Source organism: Nipponia nippon, unplaced genomic scaffold, assembly GCF_047370975.1.
Source record: "Nipponia nippon isolate SJK-2023a ecotype South Korea unplaced genomic scaffold, ASM4737097v1 scaffold_2, whole genome shotgun sequence".
NCBI lineage: Eukaryota > Metazoa > Chordata > Aves > Pelecaniformes > Threskiornithidae > Nipponia > Nipponia nippon.
The window spans coordinates 39,315,690-39,332,220 of record NW_028262336.1 but is presented as its reverse complement, the minus strand read 5'-3'; the positions used below and the strand labels follow the sequence as shown (position 1 = coordinate 39,332,220).

Below are 16,531 nucleotides of genomic sequence, written 5' to 3'. Positions count from 1 at the left end.
GACATTATTGTTAAATAGCTCAGTGGAACACACAAATTTGTCAGTAAAGGAAGTATCAAATGACAGTATTAAGCAGTAAGCTCAAAACAGAATATTTTACATACAATATAGTTTTTAAACCTACCAGAATGGTGTGATGCTAGAAGTTTGCACAGGTTCAAAATATAATTAAACAAACCCACAGAATAAAAATCTAGTACAACCTTATAGAAGTACCACCTTCATCTCAAGTAGTCTTGAATTTCAAATCAAGAAGTCTCAGAGTATGCATAAAGTACTGCTCTATCTTTGCACTGTTACTCATCTCTAAGCAACTGCTATTGGAGGTAGAATACTGAGCTAGATAGACCTTTAAACTATCATAGTATGTCCTTTTTAATGTAAATTACTGCAGTAATAATGGTTTATAATGTTATATAACAACTTCCTATTCTGGGATCTGAAAATCTCTGGAGGTGGAACTAATCTATAGCTATAATAACACCTATAGTCCTGTTTCAGTAACTTAAATCTGGTACTGAATAATACAAACATTTACAGAAGAAATATGTAGCAATAACCTTTTTTGTAAGCATTGATATTAGAACCAGGACAAGGTTTAAAATGAAGTATACAATGGTACTGAAGTATACAATACAGAGCATATGAAAGATGAGAGAAAATATGCCTTTGAATATTTTTTGAAAAAGGTTATTATGTTTTTCCTAAAATGTATTTAGGATTAACAGAAGGATAATATATCTACCTTCAGCACATACAGCATGTGAGGCTACGTTTATCTTAACACGGAAAACAAGTCTTTTATTAGAGACTTGTAGGCAAATTACAGTTCCTACTTCAGGCACGATGCTACAACCCTCGCTCATTGAAACTGATAATTATTTATAAGATCTCCTGAAATATCAGGGACAGATCGATTTAATACCACTTAAAATTCATAATAATTCTAAGCAGAAAAGTTCAAGAAGTACCGCATGGAGCAATGACAGAAAAACAAATGCACTGAGGACGTCTCATTTATTCCCATCTGTTGCAGGCAGCTTTTACCCTGAGGCATGAACATTTACCTTTCTGCACCTAATAAAATCTTCCAATTGTCTCACTATCTACGCAATTCTGTTTTATTTTTGCTGATTCTTATATCAAATAATATCTTAAATTGACAAATTCCTTAGGTTTTTATGCATCACATAAGAATAGTGCTACCTTATATCAGTCTCCATTTTGTTGCTTTTCAACAGAAAGTTTCCATTTGTAAAGAGAACTAGTTTTAAAATCACTGAACAGTACTAAAAGCCTCTAGATTAAAATGTCACCTTCAACACTATTTTTTGTTATCATGGCATTTCATGTATAGATCACTTTGATTTAAAATGCAATAAATCACAGCAATTCATTACAGCATACCTGGCTTCTATACTGGCTTCAGAATGAATACTACAATCCCCACATCATCTTATTTAGTCAAAAAAAAAAAAAAATTAAATACTATTCTCAATGAAATTCACTGTTTGGTACTTACAATGAATTAACAGAACTTTTTTCAATCTTCATAGTCTGAAATATGTTTTCTCCTCACAATATATCTGAAGTTGTATTACTAAATCCACAGCTATACCATACTCAATCTACATATTTGGTATGCACTACATAAGTAGCATTAATTCCACAAATAATCAGAAAGATAATTTATTCCAATTAACATACAAACACTGCAAAGCGCCTTGTTTACCTGAAAGTAGAATAGCTGTTTAGGCATCTCAATGTGTATTACAAGTAAGGAAACAAAATTTCTTCTTAAATATTTACCCGATTATTCCTATTTAGGTCATTTAGGTTTTTGAGGGTCAGCATATACATATGTACACATATACATTTTTATATGTAAGCATACATGTCTACACGCATGTATATATGTATACACATATGTATATACACAAATATATGCAGCCCTCAGAGTTGGGGCTTTTTTTTTTTTTGAAAGATCTTTTTAACAGTTTTCCAAATATGAACACTTTGAATCTTTTCAATATAGGGCTCCAAGGACTATCCTTCTTCATACTTTTATTTCCCTGAAGCTGCATAATGCCAGACGGTACAAAACAATAAAACTGTACAAAACAAATATTTTTATGCTACTCCAAAGTCTAAAAAGGTAAATTAAACATGGAGTTTTGCTTATTTCTCAGCTGCATATGAACTTAACACTCAGGAAAATAATTCTTTTTCTCTTTTCTATCAAATAAAACCCTGATGCGATCTGTGGGTTTTTCAGCTATAGGGAACGAGATATGATGCAATTCTTAAACGTGAAGTATTCAGGTTGACTAAGAAAGGCAAGCAGAACAGAAAAGCCTACTTATTGGACTTCATATATTATATTTCATTCTTATGTTCTGCTGTGCAAATCATGAAATATAACACAGGAAAGTGGTTTAAAACTTTGCCAATTTATATTTCATGAAATATTTTCCAGGACTTATCACTCAAGAACAAGGTTCTCTCATAATATTTTGTTGGAAGGCAGACTTCCAGATACTCATGATGGCAGTTCATTAGATAGTCACTTCCCCCCCTTTAATTCAGCTTCTTATCAAGTGTGCAAAAAGCAAGATTCATTCTTTGGGAAAAGCCTGTTTTGCAGCAATTTTAACTGAAAGAAATCTTGTATGAAGTTACATAAGATTCTTCCCTTCTACCCTTCAAAGATAAAAAAATATCCTTCCGCTTTTGTTTCTCAATTGTCTCTAAGAACTATCAAATTGAGATGCAAGAATTAATGGACTCCATAAATACCCTTCCTAAAAACGGAGGAGAGGAGGAGAGGAGGAGAGGAGGAGAGGAGGAGAGGAGGAGAGGAGGAGAGGAGGAGAGGAGGAGAGGAGGAGAGGAGGAGAGGAGGAGAGGAGGAGAGGAGGAGAGGAGGAGAGGAGGAGAGGAGGAGAGGAGGAGAGGAGGAGAGGAGGAGAGGAGGAGAGGAGGAGAGGAGGAGAGGAGGAGAGGAGGAGAGGAGGAGAGGAGGAGAAAAATTCATTAAAACAAGGGAAAAAAAAGTGTGCTTTTTAATTACTATCTTAGAAACAACCTTAAGAAAATGTTCTGGAGAATCTGTTTTAAAACAAACAAGAATTCTACTTAATTCTCGTACAGTTTTGTGAAGACATGTCATCTCACACTAAAATCTCTCCTTCCTCAACCTTTTTACTGCAGATGCCATGCTAAATTGATATAGAAAAAACTACCTCACTTACAGTGACATGAAATGAATAAAATGCATCAAAACCAAAAACTTTCCTATTTGAGAGTAAGAATCTTGAGAAATGCTGCTATGCCTAACATTGTCAGACAAACCTACATTGGCACTGGATTAGCACTTCTCTTTCCTCTTAAGCAGAATTTCCACTCTAAGCAAATTTTCCAGTAAAACGAAAATGTAACTACTTTGGAGACAGCTCTTACATCTCAGACTTAGGCTGATTGTTCGATACTGTTCCATTTACTGGCTGTCATATTCTCTAATAATTTTATATTAAATGTAGAATTATCTACTCTTTTCAAGATCTTCCTGAGATACATTCAAGAAAATCCTTTATTTCCCAAAACATAATTTATCTTTTTCACCACAGCAAGAATCATAATTAATAAGGAAGACATACAGCTTCTCAGGTGGCAATTTAATTCACTAATTTGCAAAATTTTCTTCTGTTTAGGAAGTACAGGTTTTGAATTATGGCATTCCAATACGCTAGCAACTTTTTAAGGGTTTTTCCAGACTCTTATTTTTTCATACTATTAATAGTTAGACTTTCAGAGAGCAATGTTGAAAATAAATGTGAAGATAAGGAATAGTAGAAGGTAAACTGAAAACTTATTACACTCCAGTAATTCATGCTTCCTCTCCTATCATTACTATTGCCCATATAATGCCTTAAGTGGGCACCGAATCTTATATTTCATGTATAATTAAGGTCTCAGCAGAATAGGCAAAGTTGCATTTTGCAGTTTTACAGCATTTGGTCTCAAGTTTCAACGCTGCTTTCCATTTTATGGTCAATAAGGCTTATTACAAGCCTCCCCTCCCAAAACATATGCCAAGCTGCTTTTAAAACATTTATTTTTTTAGTAGCAGTAAGGGCAGAAGATGTGGAGATAGTAAACTCTTTGCTAGTGTTCTCTCTAAGCTATTGAGATCTTAATTCTTGCAAGAAAAGAGTTCTGATGAATGACATAGTTATCGTCAACAAGGAAGTAATAAAGATGTATATTTAAAACCTTTCTGTGCTGCAGCAGCTTAGGCTTGGCTCACTATCACATTTCACTTTAAGTAGCTTAGGTATCAAAGGAAAGACCGAGAAATGTGGCCTGGATAGATCTTCATTTATGTATAGGAATGGATCACCCAACAGACTAGTTTGAGCTGAAAGCAGCTCCATGGTCAAGACATTGCTCATCGGGGCTAATTCTTTATTCAAAGCAGAGTGTTTGGACGATAATATGCAAGAGCATAAATGTTAAGCAAAAAGTGGTAATTGCTCTCTGATTCGCACTGTAGCAAGAATAAAAGAACTAATCCTTCTCTTAAAATTAGTGATATTAAGCCAATAGTAGCAACAAAAACTCTTACAAAAATGAGGATATTTGGGACTTTCATTTGGGTTGTATGAACATTTACTATACTTCGACTGATGTATTTCCTTAGGACTCTTTTAACTGTTCCCCTGGAAAAGCCTGTTTAAATGTTTAATTTAAGTCTAACAGGATTAAAAATGTCACAATATCTAAGTATAAATTTGATGATTAACCTTAACATCATAAAATTTAAAGGACCAACAGTATATCAAAATATTAAATCTGCTGAGATATATAAGTTCTTATCCAGTATATGATCTTAAAAACCAAACTCAGTCTAATACCCCTGAGGTACATTACTGGTGACCAGCCTCCAGCTGGACTTTGTGCCCCTAACCTGTTGGGGGTTTTTTTGACCCTTTGAGCCTGGCAGTTCAGCCTAATTTCAGGACACCTCACTGTCCTCTTATCTAGCCTGTACTTCACCACTTTGTTTATGAGGATGTTATGGGAGGCTGTTGAAAGCCTTGCCAAAATTGAGATAAACAACATCCACTGCTTTCCCCCTGTCCACTGAGCTAGTCATGTTATTGTGGAAGGCAATCAGGTTGGTCAAGCATGATTTTCCCTTTGTAAATTCATGCTGGCTACTCGCAAACAATTTCTTGCCCTTCATATGTTTGGAAATGGTTTCCAAGATTATTTACTCCGTCACCATCCCAAGAAACAAGATGAGGCTGCCTGGCCTGTAGCTCCCCAGATCATCCTTCTTCCAGATAGGAATGACATTTGCTTTATTCCAAACTTCTTCCAAACTTCCCCCTGATTGTCCTGACCTCTCCAAGATTACCCAATGTGGCCTCACAATGACATTGGCCAGCTCCCTCAGGACTTGTTGGTGCATCCCATTGGGTCCCATGGACTTGTGTTTGTCCAATTTGTTAAGTGCTCCCTAATCTGATCCTCCTCCACCAAGACTAAGTCTTCCTTGCTCCAGGCTTTCCCTCTCATCTCGAGGGCCTGTGATTGCTCAGTGCCAGTCTTATCAGTAAAGACAAGGCAAAGGCATTGAGTACTGCTGTCTTTTCTGTGTCCTTTGTCATTAGATCTTCTGCCCCATTTAGCAGAAAGAACAGCACAATAGCAGACACCAATTCATCTTGAGGCAGTAAAAGCAAAAAAGTAAGAGGAAAGGGAAGGCTAGAATGGAGGATTCAGGGAGATACTAAGGCAGATCCTCTGTGGAACAAAACAGTATAAGATCACACAGTTAAGAAGTTTTATAATGCAGCGGTACAAGATTAAGACTATGAATTTCATAATTTGTCAAAATTTTCTCTTTTTTTTTTAATTATTGTAACTTTAGTAATGCTCATTTATGTAGATTAGTGGGAGAAATGGAAATAGAAGCAAAAGAAAAGGGCATGCTCATGAGCATACACCAAGCTATTTCTGTTGTCCTCTAGCAAACAGAATATAGAACTAATGAACGAAAAAAGCTATATACAAGTCAATACAGCAAGGCAGTATCTGTAACTTCCCACACACAGAAAGCATATATATTCTCTGCCTTCTCATACCAATCTTGCACTTCTCTGAAAGCAGAAAAGTATAATTAAGTGAAATTGTAAGAGAGAACTGTAATGCAGATCAATGTCCCCTGGCAGTAACTACAAAATTCATCTTCACCTGTGACCCAGAGCCAAATCTGCAACCAGGTTTGTGCAAATGAATATACTAACCTACTGAGTTATTAGAAAGATTTAATAGAAGTTATTATTATTTTCTGAGAACCCCAATATTGTAATTAAATTGTTCTTTTTGGGTGCCAATTTGGGAGCCTTTAGAACTAAATAATTGTAAAAAAACCTACTTTACAATTGCTCATAACTATATGACAACTCATTAAAAAACCAAACTCATTCTAATATTCTAATTTATTACCTACTCTTAGGCAACCAGAACAACACTTTCAATAACTGGCTCCTTAAAATGCATCATCAGTAGATATTCCACTTGGACTGACACATTTGGGGGTTTTGCCCAGTAGTATCCACTAGATCTGCACTTTATGGTTCAGATTCACTCCACTCATCTTTAGACGTTATAACTCAAGTAAAAGTTTGATGTTAAATAAGATGCATTTTGACATTCATATTCTCCCCACCAAGTTCCCACAGGCCAGAACAAGGCTAGCCATGCCTCAACATATAGGTATTACTAGAATCTACAAAAAAGAATGGACAGTGCGGTGGAGGAATATATACATGCAGCATTTATGGTGAGCCACAACACTGGCCAGGTAGGTAGCCATTCTCTCTGCAAATTGTCACCTGTACACACGGGACTCAACACCCAGCAGAGCAGAGTGCTTGCAACTGTAAGACAGCTCCATTAAAGCAGGCACTAGACACAAGTAATAAAAAAATAATACATTGCAAATACACCTACTTACTGTAGGGCATGTTACTTTAGCTAGGGAAGCTCCCTGAGTTAATCATAAGATCAGACTCAGACTATGAGTTGACAGCTAGAAATCTATTTCTATTGGATGCCGGGGGTATAGACTGACCGTTCAATCTTATCAGCAGAATTATTCAACATATTTGAGAATATCTAGTATAATTTGCTTCTAAACAGATAAAATGAGAAAAGCATTGGGATATTCAAAGCATATGCAAGGTAGAGAATACACCCAAATAAGACTTATGAAAGATGATATGCAAATAGATTATTCATAATTCAGACAGGTCAGAAATCACTCAAGGCAAAAATGACACTAGACAATCTTTTCCATATGTGGCTTATGAGCCATTCTTCTGGAGCTCTTCCCTGATCATCATCAGACTGCCCTTTCTTGGTGTTAACTACCCATCCAAAATTAATGCTGAAAGAGATGATGAAGTTAGGGTCAAGAAGCAAAAGAGAAATCGTACAAGGAAATGGAAATAATAATTACTACTGGTTGAACAGTTTATCAGATTTGAGTACCAGAACTGCCTAGGTCAGTCTTAAATAGAACAGGTCATTTTGTCTGACCTTACTCAAGTGATCATGAGGTGTCAAACTGACCTTGCAAGTAGGGCAAGATTTATAACCTGGAATCTTTGTCTCCGTTACCTTCCTAAATGGCATTAGAGTAAAGGCAATACAAAAATTATTCTAAAAATTTTGAAAAGCTAGCTCTCAAAGACACCACTATAAGCACAAGTGCTAACAACTGCATGTGACTGTAGACAGGAAAGTGAAGAGAAAGTGATTACTGTTAGCACTTCCTTCCCAAGATCATTAAGGGAAAGAAGAAAGTGAGAAGGTTCATCACACTTCACCCTTTATGCCTAGTTAGAAACTATAAGAACATGCAGAACACAGAAGATATTTCATGCACAGCGCTAGTCAAAAGATGCTGATCTTGGAACACAGAAACACAAGGAAAGGAAATATGTATGGATAGGCAATAACTTCTTCCCCAGAAAATACTTTCAGTGGCAAGTTGTCACAATATCTCTGTGAATAACAATTTTAAAAGTCTACAAAAGGAGTATTAGAAGGAAGAGTATAGCAAAAGAATTATTTCACCTTTTTGACAATCTTTCCACACTGTTTTTCGATTCTTCTCATAATGTTTATTCAACCAGTTGAGGATGGTTCGTTCATATGGAGAATATATATTACTGGATAAAGGTTCTGATTTTATTCTTGGCATGCTCTGCACACTTTCGAAGCTGAACAGATCAGTGATATTACGTGAAGAAACACGTGGAAGAACAAACACCTGAAATTAGAGAAAGTGTTTTTAAGCATGAACTGTAAAAAGAACAATTTCAAGTTGGATGATAAAAACAAACACTTCAAACTTAAAAGGTTTTCTAATTTAGAAAAGGTCTAAGAGATTACACATTAGCATAAGTGTATAACACACAAGAGAATAGATTTGCTGAAGTTTTAGGGAATTCCTTTGCTTCCTTAAACAAAATGCAAACTGAAGGATCTAAATGGTCTTGGGAGTCTGAAGAGGTCCCAGTCGACTGGAAGCTGGTGAATGTTGTCCCAATTTTCAAGAAGGGTAAGAAGGAAGACCCTGGTAATTACAGGCCTGTCAATCTCACTTCAGTGTCTGGTAAAATTATGGAGAAGGTTATTCTGGGAGTTATTGAAAAACACTTGAGAGACAATGCAGTCATAGGTCATAGCCAGCACAGGTTCACAAGGAGAAAGTCCTGCTTAACCAACTTAATTTCCATTTATGACAAGGTCACCCATCTAGTTGACGAAGGAAAGCCAGTAGATGTGGTGGTTTTGGATTTTAGCAAAGCTTTTGGATACTATCTCTCACAGTATTCTTTTGGACAAAATGTCCAGCATACAGCTAGACAAGTCCATAATACGATGGATGCATGAACGATTGGCTGATGGGTCGTGCTCAAAGAGTTATAGTAAACGGGGTTACATCAGGCTGGCAGGCAGCCAGTCACCATTGGGGTTCCCCTGGGTTCAATTTTAGGGCCAGTGTTCTTCAAAGATTGTATAAATCATCTAGACACAGGAATTGAATGTACATTAAGTTTGCCGATGATGCTAAATTAGGAGGAGCTGTGGACACTCTCAAGCGTAGAGAGGCCTTACGAAAAGATCTCAATAGACTAGAGAGCTGGGCAATCACCCACCATATGAAATTTAACAAGAGCAAGTGCCAGATTCTGCACTTGGGACAGGGTAATCCTACTTATACATACAAATTGGGGGACGAGAGGCTGGAGAGAAGCCCCACAGAAAGAGATTTGGGGGGTTGGGTTGATGGCAAGTTGAACGTGAGTCAACAGTATGCCCTGGCAGCCAAAAGGGCCAGCCATGTCCTGGAGTCCATCAAGCACAGCACAGCTATCCAGTCGAGGGAGGCGATTGTCCCACTCCACACTGCACTGGTGCGGCCCCACCTTCAGCGCTCTGTGCAGTTTTGGGTGCTTCAATAGAAGAACATCAAATTAGTAGAGTGTGTCCAGCAGAGGGCAACCAAGATGGTGAAAGGCCAGACTTAGGAGGAGTGGCTGAGGTCACGGTTTGTTCAGCTTGGAGAAGAGAAGGCTGAGGGGTAACCTCATCACAGTCTACCACTTCCTCAAGGGGGGCCAGCAGAGGAGGAGATGCTGATCTCCTCTCTCTCGTCACCAGTGATAGGACATGAGGAAATGGAATGAAGCTGCATCAGGGAAAGTTCAGATTGGACATTAAGAAAAGGTTCTTCACTGAGAGGGTGGTCGGTGACTGGAACAGGCTGCCCACAGAAGTGGTCATGGCACCAATCCTGTCAGAGTTCAAGGAGCATCTGGAAGACGCTTGTAGTCATATGGTTTAGTTTTAGGTAGTCCTGCAAGGAGTAGGGAGTTGGACTTGACGATCCTTATGGGTCCCTTCCAATTTGAGATATTCTATGATTCTAAATATTTTTTGTTTCCAACTTTTTTCCAAGTTTTGATGAAGTGGATGAAATCACTGGACCCATCTGGATTCCAAGAATTACTGCGTATATTCTAGCCAAAGCACTAATTACTGAAATACTATACTGATCTCCAATGCAATCCGTATACAGTCTTGAAACAGTATCTTTCATGACCCACCTGCTCATTGAGGTCCCAAATTACACTGACTATTTCTCCTGAAAAAATAAACTTTATAATGTCTACAACAAAATTCTTGGTACTCAGAGGTCCTTGATTAAGTCTTGCATAAATGTTACGTTTAAAAATATATATAAACATATGTATATAAAATATATAAGAAATATAACGACATTAAAATAAAAATCCTACACAATACCTTTGATTTTTTTTTTCCCCCAACTGAATTGACAACATAGAAAAAGAAATTTGAAGGAGGACTACAGGACAACATAAGGAAAGGGGCACAAAAATGTAGCCAGGAAAACATGGTTTTCCCCACCATTTAAGACATGTTCTCTCAGTAGTAGCCCACACCTACATTAGTGTAAATTCATAATGATGTTTTGCTCTCAGATATTGGAAAGGCTAGAAAGTTAATTTTAAAAGATTGCACAACACAAAAAAATAAAGTTAATGATATACTACAGAAATTATCAAATTAAAAATTCATTTTTTATTTTTGGTTTTAAGATGTCTTTAAACTGTTACTGTAAGAAGTACTAGAAATTTTCTTAAGTGGCAAAATGCAATTATTAATAATTTGATCAAAACTGAAGTTAACTTCTCTTTTACCTAGACATCAATAATATCTTGTCAAAACAAAAGACATAACTTCTAATAACTGACACTTTTTGATAGTACACATGTGAATGTTTAAAGTATATTTCCCAATATACCTTTGGTGGGTTGACCTTGGCTGGTGCTACCACCATCACTGATTGGCTCAGCCTTGGCCAGCGGTGGGTCCATCTTGGATCCAGCTGGCATTGGCTCTGTCGGACATGGAGGCAGCTTCTGGCATCTTCTCAGAGAAGCCACCTCTGTAGCCCCTTGCTACCAAAACCTTGCCACGTAAACCCAGTACAATATCTGATTGAATCAAGCCATTTCAAGTTACCTACTTTTATAGAGTTTCATCTCATCAGGAAAAAAAATAATCAAAACCAAAACAAAATAACACACATGCATACTATTAATATTGGGGGGTTTCTGCTCTGTGATAGTCTGTCGTGTAGCTATGAATAATTCAACAAATTGAAAAAAATAGCAAAGTGACTTGCTTTCTGATCACTATGATTGCATTTTTCCACATCCATGTTCCCATGAGTCCTAGGGCCATTTGTCTCAGCCCATGTGTACATACTGTTTGTTGTCTGTTACTCTCTCAGCTATTTTCCTCATTTTTTTATTTTAGATCAACTCCATATCTTTGTTTCATACTTTCTTTAACATAATTTTTGTCATACTTTATTATTTTTTTCAGTAAATAATCATGTAATTACAGAATAGTTAAGGTTAAAAGGCACCTCTGAAGACTGCCTAGTCCAAACCTCCTGCTCAAAGCAGAATCAGCTAGAGTGGGTTGAAAGGATCATGTTCAGTTGGGTTTTGGATATCTCCAAGGATGGAAACTCCACAACCCCTCTGGGCAACTTGTTCCAGTGTGTGACCACCCTCACAGTAAAAACTTTTTTAATCATATTTAAATGGGATTTCCTGTATTTCAGTTTGTGCCTACTGCTCCTCACCATGTCACTGGGCACTACCGAGAAGACTCTGGTGCTGTCTTCTTCACAGCCTCCCATCAGGTATTTACACACACATTGATAAGACCCCCTTGAACCTTCTCTTCTCCTGGCTGAACAGTCTCAGCTCTCTCAGTCTCTCCCTGTATGACAGATGCTCCAGTCCCCTAAATCATCTTTAGGACCCTTCACTGGAGTCACACTCCAGTATATCCATGTCTTTCTTGTAGTGGGAAGCCCAGATAATATTTATATTTTTTGTTTATTTTCCATCCCTTTGAATAGAAATAAGTAAATATTTCTTTTTAGGCATACAAACATTACTGATCATTGGTGAGTACATCAGATTTACTTTGGAAAACATGGTTTAGACATCAAAAATGTTTATCTAACATCAGTAAAAATAAAATTTAATAAAATTTGAGAAGTCCATACTGACCAAGTTCATTACATCTTAAAAGGAATAGGTATTATTAAAATGCTTACCTGTTTAAAAACTCCATTCTAATACAAGATAATAAATACAATGGTTGGGTATACGTCTAGTCAACTAAGTATTTCCAGTGAAAAGTGTTTCAACCAGGGCAACAAAAAAGCATGGAAGTGTTTTCTCTATTTGTAAGAAGAGATTTCTATAACATTTACTCTTACAAAATGCAGACTGTTTTAACATAGCATTTCCTAATTGAAACGTATTAACACACTGCTAAAGTTTCTGAACTAAGAAAATGTTCTCACTCTTTTTTTTTCTTCTCTGTTAGTGAGAAATAAAATACTTAAAAGTATTTAGTGCTAAAGATCTGTTCGGGGGAAAAAAAAAAACTGGAGTATACCACAGATCTTGCTCAAAACAAAGGTTTTTGCCACCAGTTCTTCAGAATTTAAGCAGTAAATGTATCTACAGTTTACCTTGTATACCTGCAGTAGCACATCTGTCCAAGCTCGTTTGCTCATTGTCTCAAATATGCTGTCCTCCATAATGAATAGATGCTTGTCACTAAATAAGTCTGAGTTTTTCACATCTCGTTTTTTCAACTCAGCCGTGTGACCCTTCACATAAAGGAATGGGATTTTTTTTTTCCAATATTCATTTCAGCAGTTTGGATAGAAAATTCACAAGAGTACAATAATGAATCAATGGTATAAATTACTGATAACGTCTACTACAGTGCAATAGTGATCAGCATTAGAATCATTTACAGTTTGCTGTTATCTCAGGAATAAGAAGCACCATACAGAATTGACAGGAGTTGAAAGCTGCAATCAGGACAGGGAGGCAACACGCAGAATATTTTCTAAAAAATAGTAACATCATTAGAAAGCAGTAAAATTAATTCTACTTTGAGAAAACATATCTGTTGGAAATTAACCATAGGTATCAGTGGTATCAGAAGGAACAGAATACAAAAACTGGGGGAGGTGCGTGTAAATGTTGGTGTCAGTTTCAATTTCTGTTCAATCTCATGCACATGCTTAGATTTATGCAATCCAAAACAGACACCAGTAAGAATACTTATGGTCCACAGAGGACTTCCGTTAGTCTTCAAAGGACTGACACTAAGCACGTGGTCTTTGTTAAAAAAAAGATGAAAAAAATGAAACAAAACAAAGAAAAAAAACCCAAAAACTACCTTTGTAGGTACAGTTTGCACTTTAATCCATTTCTTATAATCATCAGGTTCAAGCAGAAATTCTGGCATAATATGAGGAAGATATGCTCCTTGGCTTCTGCAATCATAAAGCAGGAAAAGTTAATAGGTTAAGCAAGATAATTCTTAAGAGCAGTCCAAGTTTTTCAACTTGCTCAACCTATGTGTAAGCTCATCTGAGTTCTATCTGAGTACACTTTGGACTAATGATCTAGTTCTATGAATTGCTTTAGATAGCTTCTATTTATGAAGTCCATGTTTAATTACTATGCCTACAACTAAATGCTGAAAGCACATACAACTCTGGACAGACTGGCTTCTTTATGAGAATTGCTCCTCCATATAGGATTTATTATAGCACAAAGCACCAAAACACATAATATCCATTTCCATGTGAAAGCCAAAGGACCAGCGTTACATAACATTAGTAGAATTAAAACTTGATGATGCTTTTATCTGTCTGCAGGTCTGATATTGGAAGTCTTATGAGTGTAAGCAAAGGTATTTCAAAACTCTTAATTGTTAAACTGACCTGCCATCTGCTCTCAAGCGACTAATACATGCAATAGGAAAAGTAATTGCAGTAACAAAAGGCAACTTCATTAGACTGAACACCAAAAAAACCTAACTTCCAAGTGAAGAAAGACTATTCTTTATCTCAGATGACACAGTTTAAAACAAATGTTTCTGGAAAGAAGGGAAAATAATGAAGAATTCTTAAGTTTATTTTTCTCAGGGGAGCAGAAAAGTTTCCTGACTTTTAGGTCACAAAGATTATCCTAGCATGTCTAGATTTACATTGTTCTCTGTGTTTTTAACATGGCTAATGTGAATAATAATCAGATGAGCTTTTCTTTTTATATACCCAGTCTCTCATTCAAATGAAGTGATGACACTTTTCCAGTACCATACAGTCCAAATTCAATTTATTTTGTACATAAAAATTCATACATCACAGTTTGAAATTAGGATCATGACAACTTACTTCTCTTCCCACAGAATTATATTTTGCTGGTAACAGCACATTTTTTGTCTCCATATGTTACATAGTGACATTATCTTCTCAGATTATTGAAATTTCATGTTTCATACAGTTATCTACCATGTTTTTTAAAACACAAATATTTTAATCAAGGACCCAAAATAGCATCAAGTTAGTAGTCTGGTTCTAAAACTCACCATGTCTGAAATTCCCATTTTCCATTAAATCATAGACTCTGTCCCATGAAATCCCTTTAAAACTTCAGTTCTTCCCAAATTATAAAAGAAGAAAGCTATACAACATTCATCTTTTCAGGTGTCAGACTTTTCTTTCAGTGTTTATATTTGGTAGATATGTGGGAATAGGTGTAATATACAAATCTGATCCTCAGAAAAGCTATATAACAATGTTACATGTCATCATAGTAAAGATGGGTTCTATATGACTGAATGTTCTCATAAATCATTGCATTTTGTTATTGAGGAACACTGCCTTAAAAAAATTCCTCCTCATTAAGATCAATATTTAATATGATGCCAGTTCTCCAAGATCAGTATTTTCATGCTGTTAAGATGTTTTTCCTCAAGACACACAGCTTGCAACAAATTAGTTAGTTTTATTGTAAAATACCCAAAGTTTTCCTTGACTGCTGTGGTAATGTACCAAAGAAACCTTTTGAGGGAAAGAAAATAAAACTGATACTTGGAATGTTGCTTGAAACAGTGAAAAACATCTACCTGCTTTAGCAAGTGGAAAATTTGAAAGACGAATTATGCTTTATTTGAACCACGCTGACCAGAAAGTAGTGATTGGAGGAAGAAAGCTGAGAACTGTATGTTTCTATTTTCAGAGTGCTCTCCTGGGCTTTTTCAGGAGGGAATTTGCACTTTCCACAAATCACAATGAACATGCAGGGGTAGCAGATCACAGATGAATTACTCATATCTAGGCTGGCTCTGGATGTCTTACAATCATTACATACAGTCATGCCAGCAGTGCAGATATCAGACATTCCTGGACTATGATCTATAAACACTCTTAAATAATAACCTGTGAAGAAATGCAAATATTCTAGGTGATCCTAAAATGCACAAGTAGGAAAAGAATATCCATAATTCAGGAACAATGAAGAAATCTGATAGGATTCACACAAACTAGAAGGGGCAAAAACTAACAGCATGTGGTAATGCTAAGAACATACCGAGCACCAATTTCATCATCTAGTATCAAATCATAGAATCATAGAATTGTTAAGGTTGGAAGAGACTCTTAAGATCGAGTCCAACCATTATCCTAACACTGCCAAGTCCACCACTAAACCATGTCCTCAAGCACCACGTCTACCTATCTTTCAAATACCTCCAGGGATTTAAACCACTTCCTTGGGCAGCTTGTTCCGATGCCTGACTACCCTTTCTTTGAAGAAGTTTTTTCTAATATCCAACCTAAACTTCCCCTGGCACAACTTGAGGCCGTTTCCTCTCATCCTATCACTTGTTACTCGGCAGAAGAGACCGATCCCCACTTCTCTACAACCTCCTTTCAGGTAGTTGTACAGAGCAATAAGGTCTCTCCTCAGCCTCCTCTTCTCCAGACTAAACAACCCCAGCTCCCGCAGCCACTCCTCATAAGACTTGTGCTCTACACCCTTCACCAGCTTCGTTGCCCTTCTCTGGACACGCTCCAGCACCTCAATGTCCTTCTTGCAGTGAGGGGCCCAAAACTGAACACAGTACTCGAGGTGCAGCCTCAACAGTGCTGAGCACAGGGGCACTATCACCTCCCTGGTCCTGCTGGCCACACTGTTCCTGATACAAGCCAGGATGCTATTGGCCTTCCTGGCCACCTGAGCACACTGCTGGCTCATATTCAGCCGGCTGTTAACCAACACCCCCAGGTCCTTTTCTGCCAGGCAGCTCTCCAGCCACTCCTCCAGCCTGTAGCATTGCATGGGGTTGTTGTGATTCAAGTGCAGGACCTGGCACTTAGCCTTGTTGAATCTCATACAGTTGGCCCCAGCCCATCAATCCAGCCTGTCCAGGTCCCTCTGCAGGTCCTTCCTACCCTCCAGCAGATCAACTCTTCCACCCAACTTGGTATCATCTGCAAAATTCCTGAGGGTGCACTCAATCTCCTCATCCAGAT

General features: G+C 37.1%; 1 protein-coding gene across 1 annotated transcript in view; it reads right to left on the bottom strand.

The window, feature by feature from the left end:
* CFAP47 (cilia and flagella associated protein 47) overlaps nt 1-16,531 on the bottom strand; it is a 351,597-nt gene that overhangs the window by 258,900 nt on the left and 76,166 nt on the right. Inside the window, exons 31-33 of the mRNA XM_087759023.1 lie at nt 13,387-13,483; nt 12,665-12,805; nt 8,149-8,344 (exon numbers count right to left, since the gene is read on the bottom strand). Of these exons, the coding sequence (XP_087615149.1) occupies nt 8,149-8,344; nt 12,665-12,805; nt 13,387-13,483 (434 nt within the window). The remainder of the gene's footprint in view (nt 1-8,148; nt 8,345-12,664; nt 12,806-13,386; nt 13,484-16,531) is intronic.